This window comes from Phascolarctos cinereus, unplaced genomic scaffold (assembly GCF_003287225.1).
Source record: "Phascolarctos cinereus isolate Bilbo 61053 unplaced genomic scaffold, phaCin_HiC Scaffold_214;HRSCAF=798, whole genome shotgun sequence".
In the NCBI taxonomy this organism is placed as follows: domain Eukaryota; kingdom Metazoa; phylum Chordata; class Mammalia; order Diprotodontia; family Phascolarctidae; genus Phascolarctos; species Phascolarctos cinereus.
The window spans coordinates 21,754-38,109 of record NW_027555530.1 but is presented as its reverse complement, the minus strand read 5'-3'; the positions used below and the strand labels follow the sequence as shown (position 1 = coordinate 38,109).

At 42.5% G+C, this 16,356-nt stretch overlaps 1 protein-coding gene across 1 annotated transcript; it reads right to left on the bottom strand.

The window, feature by feature from the left end:
• Window positions 1–11,810: 11,810 nt before the first annotated feature.
• On the bottom strand, window positions 11,811–14,741 carry LOC144455296 (fatty acid-binding protein, liver-like). The gene is given in 5 exon segments (XM_078148455.1): window positions 11,811–11,929; window positions 12,746–12,838; window positions 14,085–14,230; window positions 14,233–14,256; window positions 14,659–14,741. Coding segments are annotated over 5 exon segments (381 nt in total). The 5' UTR covers window positions 14,726–14,741; the 3' UTR covers window positions 11,811–11,878.
• Between the last annotated feature and the right edge of the window lie 1,615 nt (window positions 14,742–16,356).

Genomic DNA, 16,356 nt, shown 5'->3' with positions numbered 1-16,356 from the left:
GGAGTAGGGTGATCTATCAATTGTCCAGAGTGTCTGGGGCTGGGAGGGGAGGACAGTGCCCACTGGCATAAGGAAGGGGAAATAATGAGGTCTTTTCACTTTGTGGCAACAAGAAGAAATATCAATGTGGCACTTTTTTGTTTTGTATTACATCGTGCTTTCTTATGCATTAGCTCATTTGAAGTATCCTGTAGGGTAGCTGATGAAATCATAGTTGCTTCAGTTTTAGAGATGAGGAAACCAAAGTTTGTCAAGGTCACACAGCATGTAAAACACTGGGGTGGATATCAAGGGATTTCTCAGGCTCAACTTGTCATTTCTCACCTGCAGGACTTTGTATAAAACAGGGTACTGAATTTGAAGCCAGAGCTCACTATGAGAAGCTTATGTTTTACTGTGTGTGTGTGTAAGCACATGTGCTCTCATGTATATGTGTGTGTATGTGTATAGGAGGGCAGAGTATTCATTTTTATCTCTGTCTCCTCAGTATGTATCACACAGCAGGCATTTAATAAATATTTGCTGATTGGAATTCAACCTGAGTTATTCTCTTATAGTTTAGGATTTTCACTTTCACTTTCTCAGAGTTTACATTGACCCCTAAACTGAACTTTTTTTCATTCGGTCATTTTCAGTTGTGTGCAATTCTTTGTGACTCCAATTCAAGGTTTTCTTGGCAAAGTTACTGGAATGGTTTGTCTTTTCCTTCTCCAGCTCATGGTACAGATGAGGAAACTGAGGCAAACAGGGTTAAGTGACTTGCTCAGGGTCACACAGCTAGGAAGCTTCTGAGGTCTTATTTGAGGCCCAGTGCGCTATACACTATGGTGCCACCTAGCTGCCAAACCACTACACTAGGGGCATTTTTCAAACACTAATTCTGTAGTCCCAACACTGTACTGTCCTTCACTACATTGCACACTCCCCTATGTCCTACTCACACAAAATTTCATTTTATTTCAGAGCTATAACTGCCAAGCCAGTGACATGTGAGAATCTATAAATGGGACTTTGCCTTTTTAAGACCAATGAAAGAATCGTAAAGGAAAATGACAGAGCAGTGTGACTGTAAACTGTGTTTATCAATTAAACACCAAGCACGTGATGTTCCTTTAGCTGCTAGAAAACACCTTTTATTTTTTTAGTTAAAATTAATTTTTGTTTGTTTATTGAGTTTGGGTCTCCCTATATCTCTCAGGCCAGAAGCATAGCAACCACTCATTCAGGACCCCAGTCCCAATCAGTTAATCTGCTTTGTGTCTCTGACCTTGGCCAATTTACTGCTGGTTAGGCAACTTGGGAGCTGGGGGTGTTGATGGCAGACTTAGCAGCTCAGAACTCCTGAACACAAGCCATTCACCAGCCTCCACCTCCTCCTCCCATGCCTGGTGAGGGCCTATAAGCATTTACCACTGCCCACAGAAAAAAGAGGGAGGGAGCAATGTTGCCAATCTGGACCAGGACCAGGGACAGTGGTGAAAGGGCCACAACCTCACTGGCTTATAGACACTGGCCAGAACAGAAAGAGTAAGAGAGAGGAGTCAGAGGTAGAAAACCCAGGTACCACCATGACAGTCAGTCCCCTGTTTCCTGAGGTGTGTTTCATCACCGATGAAAGGTTCCTCTTTATTCTTAAAGCTGCCCTTGCTTGTCTTATGGCAGGCCCGGAGCATTCACACAAAAACGGGGACAGAGAGATGGATGCAGGAATAAATGTAATTTGTCATTTGAGGGCTAAGTCAAGAGTGAGATGCTACATACAGGCTACAAGCTCTGGACCCATGTCATGGTCTTGTGTTAGTCCTCACATTTCTTTGTTTCTCTTGGCCTTCTGACCCTGCCATCCAGACCCTCCCAATGAAGACTTTCCTCTCTCTATTTGGCTTCCACAATGTTCTTATCCTGGTTCTTCTGTCTTTCTGATCCCTCCTTCTCAGGCTGCTTTCCTGACTCATCAATCATCTTCCAATCCCTAAGTGCTGGTTTCCCCCCAAGGTCCTTTTCTTCTCGCCTTGTTTCTCTCCACTCTATCTCAGTGATCCCAATCAATTATGTGTCTCATACTCTTCTCTTTACTGTCGATATTCAAGTCTATACTTGTAACAATACTAAATTCTCTCCTGAATTCTTATCTGACATCTCCAACTGCCCTTTGGATATTTCTTTCTCAGTGACGTTCTGGCACATTGAATCACATATTTAGGGCTTGAAGAGACCTTAGGGAGCATTATATCCACTCTTTCCTTTAATGCATGAGGAAATTGAGGTCCAGAGAGATTAAGTATACAGCTAGGTGAGACAGTGGATGGATTGCTGGACTTGGAGTCAGGAAGACCTGAGTTCAAATACTGCCCCTGACATTAACTAGCTGTGTAATCCTAGACTTAATTTCTCTGAGCCTCAGATTCCTGATCTGCAAAATGGGGACAATAATCATAGTACCTACCTCACAGAGTTATTAGGAGGGCCAAATGAGATGACATAAAGTGCTTTGCAAACATTAAAATGCTATCTAAATGCTAGCTACTTTCTTTAGTATGAAGTGACTTGCCCAGATTCATCGAGCTAGTAAATATCTGATGTGGGAGTTGAGCTCAAATCCATATCGATGTTCTGTACCCTGCAGTCCATTGCAGCAGGCTGCATCCAATTCAGTGCCTCCAAAACAGAATTCCTCTTCTCCACCTAAATTTGCCCTTCCTCCAAACTTCCCTTCTTCTTCTGAGAACAATCAGCCAACCTGATTCAGAATCTCAGAGTCTTCTTCCCTCCATCCCTTCCAGTCCCCATATCCAATTCATCCCCAAGTCCTGTCGATTTCAACTCCACAGCATCTCTCGAATCACTCCCCTTTTTTAACACCCATCTCTCAGGTCCGTATCACTTCTCAGAGTAGCCTCCTAAGTGGTCTCTCTTCTTCCAAGAAGGCTCTCTCTTCTTGAATCTATTCCTTACCTAGCTGCCAAAATAATCTTTCTGTGACCAAGGCACGACCACGTCACTTCTGAACTCAAAACTCTTCAGTGGCTCCCCGTGGTCTGCAGGATAAAATGCAAACACACTCTTCAATCAGGCATTTCAGGTTCACACTAGAAATGAGAGAACCATTCTGACTAGCATGAAGTTGGTGTTTAATATAAGTACAGAGATACTAAGAAAGGAAAAGAGCATCTATGAAACACCTACTATGTGCAAAGCACGGTGCTAAGTGCTTGACAAATATGATCTCATTTGATCTTCAGACCAGCTCTGGAATGTTGGTATTCACATTCTACAGATGAGGCAGACAGAAGTTCAGTGATTTGCCCAGAGTCACACAGCTAGGGAATGTCTGAGGTCAAATTTGAATTCAGGTCTCCTAACTCCAGACCCAGTGCTGTGTCCACTGAGCCATCTAGCCCAGGTGAACAATATCTTCTGGTGCTGAAAGAAGTGGTGAATAGGATTGCCAGGTCACCGTCAGTGATATCTGAAAGATCATGGAAGATGGCAATGGCCTACAAGGTGGGAAAGGGGACAATGCAGTCCACATTTTCAAGAAAGTGATGACATCAGAGTCTTCCAATTAGAGGTCGGTGAGCTTGGCTTCCATTCCTGGGAAAATTCTAGAGAGGATGATAAAAGATTAGCCAACATGTGGAGAAGGAAGTGGTAATTACAAAGAGCCAGCTTGGTATCATCCAGAACACCACTGGCCCCATTGAGTTCATTGTCTCTTTTGACAGGATTACTCATTCTTTGGGAGGAAATGCTGTGGACAAAATTTTCCTAAGTTTTAGCAAAACTTGTAGTAAAGAATCTCATATTATTCTCATGGAGAAGGTGGAGAGATGTGGAACAGCAATTACTTAGATCCAGAAATCACTGGATGACTGGACCCAAAGATTAGCTGTTAGTGGTTCAATACCGGGGCAGACTTCCAGGGGAGGGAGGACATAAGCATTTGTTATTGTTCAATCACAGCCAACTCTTCATGACCCCATGGGCCATAGCACACCAATACTGTCCATGGGAATTTCTTGGCAAAGATACTAGAATGGTTTGCCATTTCCTTCTTCCATGGATTAAGGCAAACAGGAATTAAGTGACTAGGTCAAATAGTGTAAGTGTCTGAGGTAGAATTTGAACTCAGGTCTTCTTGATTCCGGGCCCAGTACTTTGTCCATTCAACCATCTGACTGACCCATAAGCAGTTATATAGCACCTACTATGTGCCAGGCACTGTGCTAAGTACTCTACAAATGTTATCGCATTCAACCTATACAACAGCACTGAGAGGGAAGTGCTATTATTATTTCCATTTTGCAGTTGAGTAAACTGAGGCAAACAGGGATGAAGTGACTTGACACAGATAGTAAGTGTCTGAGTCTGGATTCAAATGCAAGTCCTCCTGACCCCAGATTCAGGGCCCTACCAACTGTGCTCCCTAGCTGGCCTTAGTAGAATCCTTCAGGGTTCCAGGCTTGTCCTGGGCTGATTTTAATCAGTGATCTGCATAAATGCACAGAGGAGATGTCATCAAATTTGCAGATGACACAAAATGGGGCTGGGGCTTGGAGGATGGGGGCAGATAACTAACATATTGGATGATAGAATCAGAATCTAAAAAGATCTTGACAGGCTAGACCATTGGGCTGAATCCAATGACACAAAATCTAACAGAAATCAATGTAAAGCCCTATACTTGGGTACAGAAAATCAATTTCCTAAGTATAAAAGGGGAAGGCCTAGTTAGACAGCTGTTGCTGTGGAAAAAGTAATGGAGGCTTTAATGGACACAAGCTTAACATAAATCAGTTGCATGATGAAACTGTCAAAAGCGCTAATGCCTTACTGTAGACATTATAAAATATTTAGGAGTCTACCTCCCGAAACAAACCCAGGAACTCTATGAACACAATTACAAAACACTTTTCACACAAATAAAATCACATCTAAATAATTGGAAAAACATCAGTTGCTCATGGGTAGGCCAAGCTAAAATAATAAAAATGACAATGCTACCTAAGCTAATTTACTTATTCAGTGCCATACCAATCAAGCCACCAAAAAATTATTCTATAGAGTTAGAAAAAATAATAGCAAGATTCATTTGGAAAAAGAAAAGTCCCAGAATATCAAAGGAACTAATGAAAAGAAATGCAGGGGAAGGTGGCCTAGCAATTCCAGATCTTAAATTGTATTATAAGGCAGCAATCATCAAACCTGCTTGGTACTGGCTAAGAAATAGGGAGGTGGATCAGTAGAATAGGTTAAATATGCAAGACGCAGTAGTCAATGACTATAGTAATCTATTATTTGATAAACCCAAAGACCCCAGTTTCTGGGATAAGAACCCACTCTTTGAAAAAAAACTGCTGGGAAAACTGGAAAAGAGTATGGCAGAAACTAGGCATAGACCCAAATCTCACACCATATACCAAAATAAAGTCAAAATGGGTTCATGACTTAGATATAAAAGCTGATACCATTAGTAAACTGGGAGAACAAGGAATAGTTTACCTATCAGATCTATAGAGAACAGAAGAGTTCGTGGCCAAACAGGAGATAGAGAACATTAGCAAAAGCAAAATGGATAATTTTGACTACATTAAATTGAAAAGTTTTTGCACAAACAAAGCCAATGCAACTAAGATTAGAAGGAAGGTAGAAAATTGGGAAAGAATTTTTACAACCAGTCTTTCTGATAAAGGCCTCATTTCTAAAATATATAGAGAATTAAGACAAATTTATAAGAATACAAGCCATTCCCCCAATTGATAAATGGTCAAAGGATATGAACAGGCAGTTCTCAGATGAAGAAATTAAAGCCATCTATAGTCATATGTAAAAATGCTCTAAATCATTATTGATTAGAGAAATGCAAATCAAAACAACTCTGAGGTACCACATCACACCTATCAGATTCGCCAACATGACAAAACAGGAAAATGATAAATGTTGGAGAGGACGTGGGAAAATTGGAATGCTAATACATTGTTGGTGGAGTTGTGAAATGATCTCACCATTTTGGAGAACAATTTGGAACTATGCCCAAAGGGCTACAAAAATGTGCATACCCTTTGATCCAGCAATAGCACTTCTAGGGCTATATCCCAAAGAGATCAAACAAATGGGAAAAGGACCCACATGTACAAAAATATTCATAGCAGCTCTTTTTGTGGTGGCAAAGAATTGGAAATTGAGAGGATGCCCATCAATTGGGGAATGGCTGAGCAACTTGTGGTATATGAATGTAATGGAATACTATTGTTCTATAAGAAATGATGAACAGGCCGACTTCAGAAAAACCTGGGAAGGCTTATATGGTCTGATGCTGAGTGAAGTGAGCAGAACCAAGAGGACTTTGTATACAATAGCAGCCATGTTATGCAATGACTAAGAATGTTAAACTGAACCGTTCTCAGCATTACGAGGATCGAACACGTCTCCAGAGGCCTCGGGATGGAAAATGCTGTCCACATCCAAAGAAAGAACTATGGAAGTCTAATCGCTCTCACTTATTTTTACCTTCAGTTGAGTTTTGTTTCATCTTTCTGATAGTTTCTCCTATTGGTTTTAATTTTTACTTACAACTTCACTAATGTGAAAATATGTTTAATGAGTATGTAAATGTAAAGCCTATGTCAGATTGTGCTCCGTCTTGGGGGGGGGGGAAAGGGAGAAAAAATTTTCAACTCAAAAGCATATGGAAAAAAAAAATTTTAAAAAGCGCTAATGCAATCTTTGGGCTCCATGGAGTGGGCGCTGGCTTCCAGGAACAGTGAGCACCTTGCCTTCATCAGGCTTCATCTGGAGGAACATGTTCTGGTCTGGGTGCCACAATTTAAGAATGACATTGAGAAGTTGGGGGAGCGTCCAAAGGCACCAAACAGAACGATGAGCTCCTGTTTAATAAGAATGAGTGGGTGTTTAACTGGAAGAGAAAAGATTCAGGGAGGGCATGATGATTGTGTTTTTATGTAAAGGACAAATTCGATTTGTTCTCCTTGGTCTGGGTGGGCAGAACTAGGAATCATAGGTAGAAGTTAGAAGAGGATGAATTCAATCCGATGTCAGGGAAAACTTCCTAGCAATTAAGGCTGAGCCCCAGGAGAGGTAGTAAGTTCCCCATCACGAAAGCTCTTCAAGTAAAGGCTGGTTTGATACCACTTATGGTATATGGTACATAGCAGGGATTGTGTTGGTCATGATGGGTGCCAGGCCCCATCTGAGTCTCAAATTCAGGACCTCTGGTCTGTCTGAAATCTTCTTTTCCAGCCTTATTTTATTCTCCTTTAGGGAGAGAAGTGGTGGAGAGTAAGCCAGACTCAGAGCTAGGGAAACCTGAGTTTCGATTCCCCCTTCTCACACAGCAAGGTGAATCAATGGATGGAGTGCTGGGCCTGGAGTCAGGAAGACCTAAGTTCAAAAGTAGCCTCAGACACTTACTAGCTGTGTGACCTTGGGCAAGTCACTTCACCTTAGTTTGCCTAGGAGGCAGTGCCAGGTGTGGAGTTAGGGAGAGCTGAGTTCAAACCCTGCCTCAGAAACTTCCTCACTGAGTGACCCTAGTCAAATTGATGAACCTCTTTCAACCTCAGTCGGGTATTTTTTGGAATCAGAATTATCTATGAGAGAAGGAGTATGGTACAGGGGCTAGAGCTAGCCTCCAAGCCAGGAAGACCTGGGTTCACATCCCACCTCTGACACACACTAATTGCTATGTGACCCTGGAAGCGTTATTTTATTTCTCAGCTGTCCCGATAACTCTATCTCAGAGCAGGTGGCTACCTACATTTCTAGAGGAAGTTTCCTTTTATGCGAGTTCCCTAGATCAATGAAATCAGTCAGTCAAGTATGTGTTATATTATACCAGTCACCGTGCTAAGAATGGGGGATAAAAAGAAAATGCCCAAAAGGAGTTCACCTTCTAATGAGTTCAGTCCCTGTTCCCTAGTTATCTGGGTATTAGCCATTATCCCCTGATAGATAATAAACTAGGGGAAAGGCAGAAGCTGGTCTTGGTCAAAAAGTAACCCTAAGATTTTCCTTCCTCTTGGGACAAGGCCATTCATTATACAAAGAGAGCCTGATAGAGTGCTTTCTACACACGTCATAGGAGGTGCTTATGAAAGATCTGTTGAACTGAATTGACCTGATTTCAGCCCCAGTATTTATTGCTGTGTGAGAATGAGTTTTCCTCTTCTGATTTCCTTTGAAATGGTTTGCTACTCTGGAGAAACAGGATTTAAACCTTAAAGTCAACTCTGATCTTTCAGGCAGATCAATATGGTATGGAGAGGTTTTGAATTTGGTTCTCTCTCCACTAACCTTTCACTTGAGACCGCAGAACCTAGGACCTATTCATAAAAATGTCTGCATGTGGTTGTAAGTAGAAGCCAGCCAAGGGTAATGATTACACCCTCCCACTAATTGAGCAAACACTGGAAGAGATAGATGTAATCTCCTTTGCAAAGTTGAAGTGACTTTCAAATTTAAAAAATAATCCTTCTCCCCAGTGGCTCAATTTCAGATGTGGATTGCCTTTTCTGCTTTCCTTTTTCATCCCCAATCCAATCCTGACTCTCATAGTGAATATCAAGGCCAGCCTTTATGCCAACATCAACCCCAGCCCTAGTATCATCACTCACATCTTGCCTCTGATTTTCAACCCAAACTTCAATGCCAGCCACAATCCAAAGCTCCACGCCAATCCCAACTCTCAAATCTACCCCCATCTTAGTCCTCTGAATGACCCAACTTAAAGTTGCAAAAGCTCTCTGAGGCCACTTTGTCTAACCCATACTTGGACAAGAATTTGCTTTACAAATAACTTAACAAGTTGCTGTTGTGAAGTCATTTTCAGTCATGTCTGACTCTCTGTGACCCCATTTGGGATTTTCTTGAGAAAGATACTCGAGTGGTTTCTCATGTCCTTCTCCGGCTCATTTTATAGATGAGGAAACTGAGACAAACAGGGTTGAGTGACTTGCCCAGGGTCACATAACTAGCGCCTGAGGCCAGATTTGAACTGAGGTGTTCCAGATTGCAAGCGTAGCACTCTGTCTCCTGTACCATCTAGCTGCCCTCTACATATTACATAATAATATTAGGATCATGCTTTAGTTTTCAGGCTGAAGTTTTACCTGAATGAGAAACCCTTATCAATCTTGCTTTAACTATCAATTTCAATGCAACATCCTGCACTGAATTTTTAAAATATCCTTCTTGAAGATCTATTTTCTTTCTTACTTTCTTTTTCTTTCTTCCCTTCTTCCTTCCTTCCTTGTCCCTAATTTTCCCACTCCAAAAGTCTATTGGTGCTTGACCAGGTAATTTCCCCAACCCTCTTTACTGTCTTAAATGAAATGTCTCTTTAACTTGGCACCTAACTTTGGAGCTCTGAAAGAAGAGTCTGTACCCATTTTCCATGACCACTCTCATTTTGAGGTGAATAGACTTTGCTGCTTTCTGTGTTCAGCCAAGGCAAACAAAAAGGTAGACTTCCTCATAGGAAGATTCCTGAGAAAATGACAATGGTCCCAACCTGATTACGGGAAGAGGGATGGGCAAACTGCTCTCAGAACCTCAGGGCTGAGAAAGTTAGTGACTGTAGAAATTCTAGATTTGGAATCTGAGGGCTCTACTTTGGGGCATTGAAAGTTTGCAGGTCCCCATCCTGAGTCATCCCTGAGAGTCTGGAATTATATAACACTCCATACCCCAAGGAAGCAGCAACAGAACCAGCCCGGATCTTCTGTTTAGAATTTTGCAGAGCCTGGGCCTGACTTAGAGTCTGAAATCAGAAAATAGTCTGGAAAAATAAGTAAACAACAAAAAAAGGAACCCCACCCAAAACCGCTGTTATGATGACAAGGGTACTTAAGGCACAAACCTAGAAGAAGAGAATGACTCAAACATTTACCAGCAAAGCCCCAAAGAAAAGTACTGCTTAGGTACAAATTCAACTAGAATACCCCGAAGAGAGGAAGCAGAGTTATTGTTGCTGCTATTGTTGTTCTTAAGAGTTGAAATGTTTTTATACATGAAATGAGAACACTAGAAAAAAATGGAAAAGAAATGGCAATTAGGGAAGAAAGAACTGGAATGGAAACCAACAGTCTGGCATAAGAGGTACAAAACTCTGTCTATGCAACAAACCTGAGGCACTGAGGCGCCCAAGCAAAGTGGTGCAGTGTTTAGAATGCAGAACCTGGAGTCAGGAAGGACTGAGTTCAAATCTAGCTTCAGACACTGTATGACCCTGGTCAATTCACTTAACCTCTCAGTGTCTCAGTTTCTTCATCTGTGAAATGGGGATCGTAATAGCACCTACCTCCTGAGAGAGTTTTGCAAACCTCACAGTATAATATAAATATCAGTTGTTATTATTGTTGTTGTTGTTACTCTGAGGAAGCTGCCACATAGGATGGTGGGGAAGATAGAAGAGAGAAGGAGGTTACCCAAGCCAACCATATCATAGCTTCCAAATTTCACAGATTATTCTTGTTTCTTTCTGATGTAAGAAAAAAATGCCTGTTAGAGCAATCCAAAAGGATAGGAATAAGCATTTATATAGTGCCAGACACTTGCTAACTTTACAAATATGGTCTGATGTGATCCTTACAGCAATTCTGGGAGGCAGGTGCTATTATTATTATCAAACCCACTTTACAGATGAGGAAATTCTGGGAGGCAGGTGCTATTATTATTATCAAACCCACTTTACAGATGAGGAAACTGAGGCAAAGTGACTCGCCCAGGGTCACACAGCTAAGAAGTATCTGAGACAAGATTTGTACTCAGGTTTTCCTAACTCCAGGCCAAGTACCCCAAGCATTACATCACCAGCTGCTTGAAACAGAGACATGGTTGCTTTGTAAGGTAGCAGATTCTTTCTCACTGGAGGTCTTCATGCAAATTATGGATGATCATTTATCAGGTGTGATGTAGAGGGAATCTTCTTCTTCAGCTATGATTTGGACTAGATGGCCTCTGAAATTCCTTCCACCCCTGGAAATTCTGTGATTCTGTAAGTCAGGTTACATCTCTGTGGTTCTCATGCAGCCAAAGGATTGTCAGAGCTGACTGCATGTTGTCCTTTTAAATCCTGGGACCCAGGCCCTCTTGCCTTGCCGAAGTTAAGGCTGTGCTCCTCAATTAGGCTTCCGCTCTCACATGTGAGCTTCATAACCGAAATCTTCCTCATTGTTTACTAGAAAAATGGGTCCTTCAGCTGGTGTCTTCAAGGTGCTATTCTACATAGCTGGTCTAAAAAATACCCTTCTCATTTAAAACACATACACACACACCTACACACACACATACACACATTGTAACCAAGAGCTTTTGGACTCAAAATACTTTGATCTAAAGGTATGTTTCTTACCTAGGCATTTTAGGTACAGAATTAGGGAAATAGAAATAATGGTGCTTGTGGGGGTGTTGGTGAGGAATGGGGGACATGAGTCACAAGCCCCCTAAAATCACCCTACAAGGTAATAACTTATTCCATCAAGGCCAAAGTCAGCACCATTTCTTTCTAGGTGAATGATAATTTGCAAAAATCTTTCAAACTATTCACTTTTTCTGGCTCCCTCCATTCCTTGGAGAGGTGGGTAACTATGGGTGCAGAAGGGTGTATATACTAGCAAATGGAGTCACTTTGTTGTTTGGTTTTGCTTGCCTGCTTTTCTTTGTTGTAAGGTGAGGCTCATTGGGGGTGGGTGGGCAGGTGCAGTGAATTCAGAAATGGTTGTGATGTAAGAATAAAAGGCATTACTAAAACCTTGAATACACATATGCTTCTAAGTCATTCAAAAGACAGATTTTTTTAACAAGCCACATTTTATTGTACCAATTTCACACAGTAAAAATAAATGGAAAGCAGACATGTCTAAATTCTCTTACTGATTCTCTTGCAGACAACATCACCCAAGGTAAAGGTCTGAAAGCCAAGAAGAAATCCAGTGTTAATCTTTCCTGGAATGTCTTGCAGTATATCAGCATGTGATACCCATCAATGACTCTTGTATGTTAGATATACTAGAGATAGGTTTGGCAACCTTTCTGGGTTTTTGTATTGATTCTCCAGGCTTCCTGAGGGAACCCTGGGGAAGGCTGTCTTTGGGGTCTTCGAGGGCCCCATTAAAAATATAAATATTCCCAGCAAGGTTCACAGTGTAAGGATGACAGAGATGCCAGCTGGAGAAGGGTTTAATGCCCGAAGGGGGATTAGCAGGAATGGGGTAGAGGATTAGGTGACTGGGGGTGGAGGGAAGATAGGATCATGGCTTTTTAGCTGAAAGGAGCCTTAGGGGTCACCCACCCAACTCCCTGGGAGTCTGCCATAAATGCTACATGTTGCTTTACTCAGGGTGTTGGGCAATAACTCCTCCCCTCTCCCCTCCTCCATCCCTGCTGTCCTCCATGTTTTTCCCTCTCCCCTCTTTTCTCCCTCTTCTCTACTATCCTCCCTCCCCTCACCTGTGTTTTCCTCATCATCTCTTCCCTCCCTCTTCTCTACTGTCCTCCATCGCCTCACCTGTCTTTTCCTCATCTTCTCTTCCCTCCCTCCTCTCTACTGTCCTCCATCCCCTCACCTGTCTTTACCTCACCCCCTCTTGCCTCCTTTTTGAGAGCAGGCACTGCCTCCCTTATTCTATTGGCAGCCCCAGTACTTGACACCTAGTACGTGTTCTCCAAATGCTTTTTGGATCCATCCCCCACAACCAAGCAGGAAGAGAAACACCTGATCACTCACGTTGGTGAGTGTATCTCCATTCAGTTCAGTGACAGACTTCATTCCTTTGAAACTTGTCACCAGCTTGTTGCCTCCTTCTAGATTCACTACAGTCTGTAGGGAGACAGAAGAGTTAGCTCTGGCAAGCCCTAGGGACTGGGGATGAGGCAGGGATCTGTATTATTAACATTTGAGTTTAATTTGAATTGTTAACACTTTCTCCATCACTTTTAAGTAGGCAATCAATAAAACAAGAAATCAATCCTTGCTTTGTAGGGTTTGCTATTTTCTGAGGGGTAAATTCTTAAAATTTAACAATGGGCTGGCGATCTCCTGCCGGTTTGAGCTGGCTCCAGCACACCCCTGGAGTAAGTGCCCAAGCCAAATTCCCTGCAGAACTTCTTGTTTCTATACTTCACTGGCTGGATTGTTTTCTAGTTCTCTTAGCCTTTTCCTTACTTTTCCTCCTCTCCCCTTTTCTCTTCTCTTCCTTTTGCTGTCTGTGAGTCAGTCAATAAATATTTATTAACCGTCTGAGATGTATCACATTGTACTAAGTACTGAAGACAGTCCCTGCCCTCAAGGAGCTTACAATCTAACCGGGGAAACAATAAGCAAACAGGTACAAACAAGTCATAGACTGGATAAGTGAGAAATAATTAACAGAGGGAAGGCCCTAGAGCTAAGCGGTTGGGGAAAGTTGTCTGTTTTTCAGCCAAAGACAAGGTTGATTGAAGATTCGCCATATTACAGTTTTAAGGAATCTGAGCATCTGTGGGTTATTGGCTAGATCGTGAAAATCTGCGCTGTTGGGGAAGGTTTCTTGTAGAAGAGTGGGGGGAGATTACAGTTGGGACTTTAAGGAAGCCAGCAGAGTCAGCAGTCTGAGCGGAGGAGTGAGAGCATTCCAGACATGGGGGATAGACAGGGAGAATGCTGGAGCTGAGAGATGGAGGGTCTCGTTTCATGAACAGCTGGGAAGCCAGGGTCACTGGATGGCAGAGTATGTATCAGGGAGTAAGGTGTGAGAAGACTGAAAATGTAGGAGGGGGCTGGGTTATGAAGGAGACAAGTCAGCTACTGAACACAGCCAGCATGGGCTGGAGGCACTGCTTCCTGGCTGGTCCTCTATACCATATTCCACCAGACTGCTTTTCATCTAATCTACCTATCTTGCAACACGTTGGCTAACAGAGATATTTTGTGTCTTATCTCCCTAGCAGGCTGCAAGCTTACTCCAGGGGGTTATGGACCAAGTTTTAGCTAATCTTTGCATCTCCTCCAGGGCTTAGCCCAGAGGCTAATACGCGGCACCTTAATGAATACCATGTCCCTAAATTTAATTAAGTTATATTCTTACCTTGACCTTTTCCCCAGTTGGAGTGCTCAGCTCACACTCCTCCCCCACAGTGAACTCCATCACCTGGATTTGGTTATCATTGTTAAAGGTGATCTTGAAGTGATTTCCATTTTGTACAATTTCGGACATTCCCCTGGTATCCTTTCTCTCTGTATGACGTCATCAGGTAGACCTGGTTCATACAATAGAGATTCAGACCTAGAAGGCATCTAAGAGCCAAATGATCTCATTTGGGTCTCGTGACAGCCCTGGGAGGTAGGGACTATTATTATCCCCATTTTCCAGATGAGGAAGCCAATGTTGAGAGCAGTGAGATGATGCAATCCATATTATGGAATATTAAGAGCAGAGCCAGGGCTCACATTCAGATCTGACTCCTCATTCTGTTGTTCTTCACCCTGACACCCAACCAGGCTCCTGAATGCCTGCCCAGAGCCTCACTAGTTGGATTATTTCACTTGCTGCAGATTCCCTGTAGTATTTTAAGTTCATCTTCTGGCAACCACAAGTATAATGCCCCTGTCCCTTTGATCCCAACATTTGATGCCCAAAGGCTGTTCTCCTAAGCACTTACCAGCAGCCTTCAAGAAGGCTTCAAAATTCTCTTGGGACTGGAGCTGGTACTTTCCTGAGAAGTTCATGGTGAAGGGATGTTCTCTCAAAACACTGTCTGGGAGAGAAGGTGCCTGGCCTGGCCCTGAGAGTCTGGTTTTATAGGGGGCTCGTTCCCTTCAAATGTTGGTCAGAGGTTATCGTTTGGAACTTTTATGATTCTGCTCAATCATTAATTCCTTGGAGCAATGTTCAGCAAAAAAGAATAAGGAAGGCATGGGGGAGTTAACTGGAGTGCCTGGCCACTTGGTACAGGAGTAGGGGGTGATCTATCCAATTGTCCAGAGTGTCTGGGGCTGGGAGGGGAGGACAGTGCCCACTGGCATAAGGAAGGGGAAATAATGAGGTCTTTTCACTTTGTGGCAACAAGAAGAAATATCAATGTGGCACTTTTTGTTTTTTTATTACATCGTGCTTTCTTATGCATTAGCTCATTTGATTCTTACAAGTATCCTGTAGGGTAGCTGATGAAATCATAGTTGCTTCAGTTTTAGAGATGAGGAAACCAAAGTTTGTCAAGGTCACACAGCGTGTAAAACACTGAGCTGGGTGGATATCAAGGATTTCTCAGGCTCAACTTGTCATTTCTCACCTGCAGGACTTTGTATAAAACAGGGTACTGAATTTGAAGCCAGAGCTCACTACAAGAAGCTTATGTTTTACTGTGTGTGTGTGTGTAAGCACATGTGCTCTCATGTATATGTGTGTGTATGTGTATAGGAGGGCAGAGTATTCATTTTTATCTCTGTCTCCTCAGTATGTATCACACAGCAGGCATTTAATAAATATTTGCTGATGGAATTCAACCTGAGTTATTCTCTTATAGTTTAGGATTTTCACTTTCACTTTCTCAGAGTTTACATGACCCCTAAACTGAACTTTTTTTCATTCGGTCATTTTCAGTTGTGTGCAATTCTTTGTGACTCCAATTCAAGGTTTTCTTGGCAAAGTTACTGGAATGGTTTGTCTTTTCCTTCTCCAGCTCATGGTACAGATGAGGAAACTGAGGCAAACAGGGTTAAGTGACTTGCTCAGGGTCACACAGCTGGAAGTATCTGCGGTGTTATTTGAGGCCCAGTGCGCTATGCACTATGGTGCCACCTAACTGCCGAATGACTACACTAGTGGCATTTTTCAAACAATAATTCTGTAGTCCCAACACTGTACTGTCCTTCACTACATTGCACACTCCCCTATGTCCTACTCACACAAAATTTCATTTTATTCAGAGCTATAACTGCCAAGCCAGTGACATGTGAGAATCTATAAATGGGACTTTGCCTTTTTAAGACCAATGAAAGAATCGTAAAGGAAAATGACAGAGCAGTGTGACTGTAAACTGTGTTTATCAATTAAACACCAAGCACGTGATGTTTCTTTAGCTGCTAGAAAACACCTTTTATTTTTTAGTTAAAATTAATTTTTGTTTGTTTATTGAGTTTGGGTCTCCCTATATCTCTCAGGCCAGAAGCATAGCAACCACTCATTCAGGACCCCAGTCCCAATCAGTTAATCTGCTTTGTGTCTCTGACCTTGGCCAATTTACTGCTGGTTAGGCAACTTGGGAGCTGGGGGTGTTGATGGCAGACTTAGCAGCTCAGAACTCCTGAACACAAGCCATTCACCAGCCTCCACCTCCTCCTCCCATGCCTGGTGAGGG